Source organism: Dermochelys coriacea, chromosome 11, assembly GCF_009764565.3.
Source record: "Dermochelys coriacea isolate rDerCor1 chromosome 11, rDerCor1.pri.v4, whole genome shotgun sequence".
NCBI lineage: Eukaryota > Metazoa > Chordata > Testudines > Dermochelyidae > Dermochelys > Dermochelys coriacea.
The window spans coordinates 79,515,676-79,524,381 of NC_050078.2; the positions used below are offsets into that span (position 1 = coordinate 79,515,676).

The 8,706-nt window shown below is 46.9% G+C and overlaps 1 protein-coding gene across 3 annotated transcripts in view; it reads left to right on the forward strand.

Annotated features, from left to right (window-relative positions):
* LOC119863821 (uncharacterized oxidoreductase YjhC-like) overlaps window positions 1–8,242 on the forward strand; it is an 84,183-nt gene extending 75,941 nt beyond the window's left edge. For all 3 annotated transcript variants that reach the window (XM_038422776.2, XM_038422772.2, XM_038422775.2), the window contains 2 exons: window positions 529–693; window positions 7,891–8,242. In XM_038422776.2, coding sequence (XP_038278704.1) covers window positions 529–693; window positions 7,891–8,037 — 312 coding nt within the window. In that variant the 3' untranslated portion in view covers window positions 8,038–8,242. The remainder of the gene's footprint in view (window positions 1–528; window positions 694–7,890) is intronic.
* The last annotated feature ends 464 nt before the right edge of the window (window positions 8,243–8,706 follow it).

Genomic DNA, 8,706 nt, shown 5'->3' on the forward strand with positions numbered 1-8,706 from the left:
CAAACAACTATGGTCTAGTAATTCAATGCTATGTATGCTAACTGCTCCTTAAAGACTATTTTACCATATAATATTTCTTGCTGTTTTATGTTGTCTTTTGAGACCCGTTTTAAAGGCCTGTGACCATATGAGGCCTTTGTCAAATTGGAGGTCAGTGGCCAGTAAATAAACAAGTGCAATAGCTCTGTCATGCATTTTTGATCCTTCTGCTGATTAAGCTAGCCATTATTTTAATACAATGTAGATGCTGTCCATAGTGAAGATATTAAAAACATACAACATAACTTTTCTAGGAATGGTCTTAATATCTTATTTAGAGATTTTTATATACATTTTTATTGTGATACAAACTCATTGTGGACATTACATTTAGGGTGTGTCTACACTGCCCATGTTGCAGCCTGGCCTCGGCAGGGTGGCCACACCGTGGGCAATGTAGACATGCTTTAGACACACTAGAAACACTGTCAAAAATTCGGAGTGATGTTTTTAGTAAGGTGTGTTTTGTGCTTTACTTTGGACTTTTAGGGAGAACTATTCTGTGATGGTGGGGGACCGGTGCAAGTTTTTGACTTTTGCACAAGAAAGAAAACTGCTTATCCAACAAACAAATCCACATTAATTCCAAGCCATTTAATGGGGCATGATGGAGCTGACTACTATCTGATGGACAGCTTTATTTCAGCTTTAACTGTAAGTTCTCTTTGTCAACCCTGCCACAAGTGTATGGATTTCCACAATAACAGACATTCAATAAAAGCAGCAATGATAACAGAAGTCCCATTATTTAGGCATCTCATCCCTCATTCTACAAGCCCCTTGTGAGAAACTTCTCTAGACTATAGTCAGATTTCTGGGTGATGAGGGGATAATTACATCTTAAGTGTGGATTTGGAATGCATTTATAACTTAAAATGACAATATTTTTGTATTGTTGGCTGTCCCTTATCTCCTAATTGTGAATAAAATGTGGTTTATAAAATGGCTCTTCCTTCAAATGTTAAAACTTTGAGTGTCAGAGGAAGCTGGAACATCAGCTCAAGTTTGTCTTCTGAAGATGCAAAGTTTTAAGTAAAGGAGATCTAATACAGCCTTCGGGCCTCAGCCCTCACATTTACTTCTGTTTTTATTTTTTAAAATAATGACAATCCTATGTAAAAACCCCCTGTGAATTAGGGTTGTGCAAATGCATGTCTTCACAAAAACACAAATATTAGAAAGCACGAAACATGTAAGTTAAAGGAACATTCATTCTCAAGCACTAGGTTACTACCATAATGCTACTCAACCACTTCAAAAAGAATGCTGAGAAATTGGAGAGAGTTAAAGCTACAAGAATGATGTGTGGTCTGACAGCATACCCCGCAAAGAGAAACTTTGCCTCAATCCATTTAGTTTACCTCAGAGAAGGTTAAGAGGTGAGTTGATGATGGTGCTATAGTGATCTACATAGGGAGCATATCTGATACTCGGGGACTCTTTTTAATCTAGCAGACAAAGGTGTTAGAAGATCCACTGGCTTGAAGTTGAAGTCAGGGAAGTTGAAACTTGCAGTAAGATGCCACCAGTTCTATCAGGGAAGGTAATTACCACAGTTCTTGATAATCTGTTCCAGTGGTTAAATTACCACACTTTGTCCTTAAATCAAGGCTTTGATGCTTTTCTAACCTATACAATTTAGTTCAAAGACAAATTGTTGGACCGTATGCAGGAATTTCTGGGTAAACTCTATGGCCTGTGTTATGCAGGAGGTCAGACTAAATTATCATAGTTGTCTCTTCTAGCCTTGGACTCTGTGAAGCCACACCAACATGCTAACTGAAACAGCAATGCACAATGTTAATTATAACCTGTTAATTTGTTGTGTTGTATAACATTATGAACATACACATGCAATGTTATGACTGTACATTCCAGTAGTGTTTGTGTACATGAGGGTCAGCAGCAGGGATTGAACTTGGACCTCTGGATCTAAAACTACAAGCCTCTATTTATTGCCTGAGCTAAAAGGCTGTAGCAGACAAATAAACATCTGTGTGGCCCAGTCAATAGAGGGGGGACAGAGAAGTACACTTTGTCATCCTGGGTTATGTTTGGTATTGTGTACTGTGTAGCTGATCCTGTCTCTTTAAAGTAATAGGGCTCAATACACAGCCAGTGGCGGATTACTGTATGGGCCAACAGGGACGTGCCCAGAGGCCCCGACCAATTGGGGGGCCCCACAGGTGCAGCTGGAACTCTAGCCGTGGCCCCTGCTCCTTCTCTCTCCCCCTCCGGCTCCTCCTCCCCCAGAGGCCCCACCTCAGTCCAGCCAGAGAAGCCTGGAGGTGGTGAGCAATCCCCCTGCCCCAGGCAGAGCTGGCTGAGTGCTGCTCGCCCAAGCCCCATGCTGAGCTGGCCATAGCCCCCACCTGGCGCTGGAGTTAGGGGCCCCCTGTGTGGGACTGGAGCAAGCCCCTTTCTCTCCCCCACCACTGTGCGGCATGGAGCACACCCGAGCCCCTCTACCTTTCCTGCTCCTCTCCCCAGCGTGGAGGTGCTCTGAGCCCCTTTCCCCTTCCCCTCCCCGGCATGGAGGTGCTCGGAGCCCCTCTCCTGTCCCTTTCCCCCTCCCCCATGCGGCACTGAGCTCCCCCGAGCCCCTCTCCCCTCCCCCTTGCAGGGCTGACCCAAACCACTCAACGAAACCCCCCACCTTCTCCCTCACAGGGCTGACTTGCACCTCATCCCCCCTCCCCACCCTGAGCCCTGCCACTCACCTGCCCTCCAAGCTCCTTTTTGGCAAATTGGGCATTTGTTCTGTTTACTCTTGCCAACTGGTGATCAGCTGGCAAGAGCAAATAGGACAAATGCCCAGTTTTCCAAAAAAGTTGGGACGTCTGGGATCAAAATAGGACATCTGATCATCCCAGGCCGGGGTCCTCAAACTTTTTCAGTCGTGCTCACACACACACCCCTCCAGAGTCAGGGGCTGTGAGTGGGGGTGCGGCTAGTAGCAGAGTCACAGCTGGGGCAGGGCTGGGGTAGGGCCAGAGCGGAGCTGGGAGTAGGGCTGGGCCCTGCCATGCCCCCCTAATGGGGCAGCCCCACAGTTTGGGGATCCCAGTCCTAGGCTGTGGTAAGAGCTACCCAGGGAATCTGTGGGGGAACCCCAGACTCTGCACCTGCCTTCGGCGGGGGCCTGAGTGCCTGAGGGCAGCCCTCAGCCCTTGTCCCTGCCCCCCAGTGCATGCTGCCCAGGGCAGATGGAGGGTCCAGGGATCCCCACGGTGGCCCAGGCTCCCTGGGCAGCTCTTATAATGACCCAGCTTCTGGCCAGACCACAGGGCGGGACCTTGGGGGAAGGGAAGGAGCAGGGGGCGGGGCCTCATGATGGGGAAGGGTTGTGAGGGGCCCAAATATTATTTGTGCCCTCAGCCCCAATGTATCGTAATCTGCCTCCGTACACAGCTACACCTAGTTAAGTTCAGGGAGCTGCAAAGGATCCATTTGAATTACCCCAGTAGTGCCCCACACTGGGATCTAGAAGTAGTGAGGTGTAGCAACTGGCTGCACTGACTATACACCACCCAGGGATTCTCTGCTGATGCTGGGAGAATCCCAATCTGGATGGTAATGCCATTTTTCTAGTCCTTTTGCACCAAGGATCTGGCTCATAATGTAAACATTGTGAAGTTCAGGTGTGTTTTTGAGAAATATCTTTGTGTGATCAGTGTTATGTTTTTTCTTTATCTAGGGCATGGTATATGGAGATGCTAAAAACTGCAATCTTAAAATTATAATTATTAAATGTAGTATTGTAGTATCAGGTTGTGCATTGCAGAGTGATCGGTCATTTGATGAGTACATTTGAGGATGAGGCAATAGCATTAGTTGACTTGAAGGTGAGTGTGTTAGAGTCTTACTATCTTGGCAAGATTAAATATCATGCTAGTAGGCTAGTGTTTGGAAACCGATATGTATTGGGTGTGTACGTTGCCTTACTTTATAACTTGCTTGGTTTTTAATGCTTGAGGATTTTTTCATTAAATGTTTTGGAGAAACTAACTCTTACATATTTTTGTTTAGGTATTGTGAGCCAATAATTTGCCCAGAGTGTGGTTTGTTAATTTTGAAAGCAATATGAGTATTTTAAAAAAATATACGCTTTAAGAATTCACCCATTGATTTTTACCCTACATTAATACTTTGGGATTTTTAAGTGAAAAAGACAAAAGTGCATTTCAAAAAGTAGTTAAGACTCACATCACACCTGTGTTGTGTGTAGAATTTATATATTTGTTTTACAGAAATGGTAGCAAAGAGAGGCTCAGTGGTTTCTCATGGTCTCTCAGCTAGTTAGTGGTAGTGCCAAAAACAGAACCCAGATCTCTTGACTACCAGTCTTCACAACCTGCTAAGCCTTGCTGTCTCTAGTGATTAGAGTAAGGAACTGGGAGTCAGGAATGATAGGTTCTGTTCCCAGCTTTGCCACTGGCTCCCTTTCATTCAGAGCCTGGCAATATAGCAAGGAAGAAAACATCCCTTACGTATGGGATGCTTCACCATAACTTCCTGCAGAAGTTAAGCTTTACATAGAAACTGTCTTTTAAACATTTATGGTTGTGAAGACAAGTTTTCAAATGTAATTGGTGATGGTTGTTACTTTTCCTGATTTTTCAGGTGGTCTGAAACTGAGCTATGAACTGGCTGAAGCCTAAACTTTTGACCAAGGGGCTGTGTGCTGTCAGGGCTCCCCTACGGTCCCTGTACCCTGAGGGCTTTGCCAGCCACAAATTAGCCGGGTCCCCCCACGCAGGCAGCTCTTACCAGCTGCATGAGCAAAGGGGAGCAGCTTCAACCCCCTGCAGCAGCAGGAGATGAGGCAACGCTGCAGCTGCCTGCTCCATGGCACCAGCCAGAGCAGCAGCTGTCCCACACTGCCGGACTCTGGCTTCCCACCTCCAACCTAGCCAGGGGGTGGAGAGAGGAGGTGGTGGAGGGGGGGGTGTGGTGCTGCCCCAGGACTGCCCTGCTCTTGCACTGTAGTTTGGGGGAGGGGGTGTAACACCTCTGTGTACCCCCAACTCTGCCCATGGGCTCAGGGCTTCTGTCCCTTGGGGAGCACTGGGGCTCGGGGCTCCAGAATTCAGCCCTGCTGCTCCCGGCTTCAGTCCTGTGGGAGGTGCTGGGGTTTGGGCTTTGGATTTTAGCCATGGGGCCCTGCAGCCCCCCTGAAAGGGTTCATGGACCCCCAGTGGGCCACAAACCCCCTGTTGAGAACCGCTGGTCTAGAAAACATGATCTACGAGGAAAGACTGAAAGAACTGGGTTTGTTTAGTCTGGAGAAGAGAAGACTGAGGGGGAACATAACAGTTTTCAAGTACATAAAAGGTTGTTACAAGGAGGAGAGAGAAAAATTGTTCTTGTGAACCTCTGAGGACAGGACAAGAAGCAATGGGCTGAAATTGCAGCAAGGGAGGTTTAGGTTGGACATTAGGAAAAAACGTCCTGCCAGCATAGTTACGCACTGGCATAAATTACCTAGGGAGGTTGTGGAATCTCTGTCATTGTTGGTTCTTAGCAGGATAGATAGTCACCATTCAGGGATGGTCTAGATGAGGGGTAGTCAACTATTTTTTGTCCAGGTACAAATTCTTCATCAATGTACAGTCAGGGCCCAGACTGCAGAGAAAATAATTTAAAAAAATAACAATAATGATAGTATGTCAATAAAAAGTTTTTGGGGTCTGTTCAAAAGCGTCTGGCAATCCAGATTTGGCCCGTGGTCCGCCTGTTGACAGCCCCTGGTCTAGATAATACAGCAGAACCTCAGAGTTATGGACACCTCGGGAATGGAGGTTGTTCGTAACTTTGCACAAGCCGTTATGGGCTGCTCCTCAGGGCGGAGTGCTCCGAACAGGGGCTCACACTGCGCAGTGGCTGCCCGGCAAGTTTCTGATTCTAGCCCCCGGACTGCAAGGGTGATGCATGAGGCACCTGGGGGCGCTGTGGTATCAGTAGGTGCGCAGTGCAGGCTGTGGCCCTGTCCAACGCAGCTGCTCCTCCAGACAGAGCGCAGCAGGTGGGCAGGAGTTCGGGCTTCAGCAGCTCACGCTCTCGGCCAGGTTCCAGCTGCAGCTCAGGAAGCTTCTTTCCTGGACTGAGACTAAGGTTGCAGGCTTGTCCCCCTCCCAGCCAGAGATAGGAAACAGCCCGTGGCCAGTGCAGACCCCAGCACTTCTGCTCGGGAGCTCACAGCTGTGCCTGTGAACCTCAGCGTCTTCACCTGTAAGTGGCTGGCCTTCTCCGTGGCAAGTAGGGGGTGGGGACAGGCAGCCCAGATGTGCCTAACTTTAAGATGCAAGACAGGCACAATACAGTACAGTACAGTACAGTATTTGTTGGGTTTTTTGTCTCCACTGCAGCCTGATTGCATACTTCTGGGTCCACATGGGGTCTGGTTGATGGGTCAGTCTGTATCTCTGGTGTTCGTATTTTTGAGGTTCTACTGTACTTAGTAGTCCTAACTTGAGTGTAGGGGACGGGACTTGCTCTTGATGGTCCTTCCAGTTCTGTGATTCCATGGAAAGGACTAATGTGGGTTTTTTAATCTGACCTCCTGCATTACACCAACAACATGATTTTACCTAGAAATTCCCGCAGTGGAGGGAATATTCATCCCTACTATTTAAGAGAACACAAAGGATCCACTGATCAAGTTCCAAATCTCAGCTGTATAGTGGTGTGCAGTGAACCCCTGTGCATCCCCTGTCAGTGCTCCTTAAATGCTACCCCACACCTTTGCAGTCCAAGACTAGGTCTTTTAAGAAAGAATGCTCCACAGCCACCAAGAAGGGCCAGGCTTTACCCGAGAGCTAGGTTCATACTGAAGCCTGCCTCCGTCAGACATCTTTTACTTCCAGAATCTTCTACTGGATGATTTAGGCATATAAGCATCACTCCTGATCCCTTCCCAGAACCCCACCCCTGAATGCTACATGCACATAAAGCAAATGTTGACAGATTATCTGTTTTGGTCATGAGCCAGAAACATAGCTAATACTCTGACGCTGTGCAGCTCTCTTCAGAAAACCATGGCAGAGAGTTTATTTGTAAATGGGAAGAAATAATCTGCATTTTTAAAGTTCTTTGAGACAGTGATAAAAGTCATTTTAGACATGCAAAGTATTATTAACTTGGCACTCTCACACTTAGTTGTTTCTGTAGGCTGTACTCATTGCGTGCACTGAGGGCTCCTGCCTTCCCTCCATTCCCCTCCCCAGCATGTGCCACCCTCCCATCCTCTCTATTTCACAGATTCCCTGCATCTGCTCACCCCTCTTTCATGTCACAGGCTCTGTCCCATGTTTCTTCATTTCCCCCAGGCTGGGGCTCTGTGTGCCCTCTGACCCTCCCCTCCCATACAGAACTTCTGTATGCCTCCTCTCCCCAGACCAGGGTCCCCCTTTATGCCCACCATTATTTCTTTTCTTTCTGTCTGAGAGAGAAGTCATTTTAAAATTATTTTGGGAAGATGATTGTAGTTGAGATTCCTCCAACATGGGAGTGACTGTTGAGTGTAGGACCTCTCTTCGTTCAGCCAGTTATTACTAGACAATGTTGCCTCCCCTAATTATCAAAAGCTTTACTACTGAGTCGCCTGTCTTTATTGGCAATAACATCCTAATTAATATTTACTCCATTTAACTGTATGGTGATTGCCCAACCACTGTCTAACTCTTGCTTTGGTATAACTCGATTAAAGGGATGATAATTTATTTCTGAATACTCCCTTGAGCCTGATCATTCAGTCCTTTTGGGAGAGGGATGCAGAGATCCAGCTTTATAAACCAGACTTCTCTGTCTTTTATTCCTGTAACACTAGAAATTATTTTGTTTTTTAAACAGGAGAATAAACCATCCCTCATTCAGACTGGTCCAGAAGCAACCCTGCAGACCCACCTCCTTGTATTTGAGGCCGAGAAATCCAGAAAAGAAAACCGTGTCGTTTTAGAAATGAGAAAGGAACTCTTCCTGAAGCCTACATACAAATGAACTTCTAAATTTGAGGAGACAGAATAAAAACTGGTCCCAGTTGCCAGGGAAATCATGTCTTGTTTATACTAATTTGGAATATATATGGGGATGGGCACTACATAAAATCAAATTTTGCATACTACAAATCTGTAAAATGCAAAAGGTTTGTTTATAGAATTTTCTATATCGTTTTATTAATTTTTTTAGATAAAGAAAAAATTTTCAATATATTTTTCTATCCTGGTTTCTTACAGCAGCACTTCACTTAACGCTTAAGTACACTCTTACCTGAGAAACCAGCAGTTAGGAGGTACAATGGCAAAGGTTTTGACAGCATGGAAGTTTAAATCAGCATCTCTCGTATGTGGCCACCAGGGGCTTTTTGTGCAGTCCTAACAGCCTCCTGGGCAGTGATGGAGAGGCCAAAGCATCAGCCTCTCCCCTTCCCTCCCTGTTGCTCCTGCATGAGCCACCATGCACCACCTCTGGAGACAGGTGGGGCACAATACTGCAGGAGCAAGGTAACTCACCTGTGGGGTGGACAGGGCACATTGGGGCTTGGTCTTCAGCCCTGGGTGAGAACCTGGCCGCAGGGCTTCAGCTGCACAGCTCGAGCCCTGGGCTCTGACCCAGGCTCCAGCCACGTGTCCTTGGCCCTGGGCGCTAACCCCTGGCAGTGCAGCAACT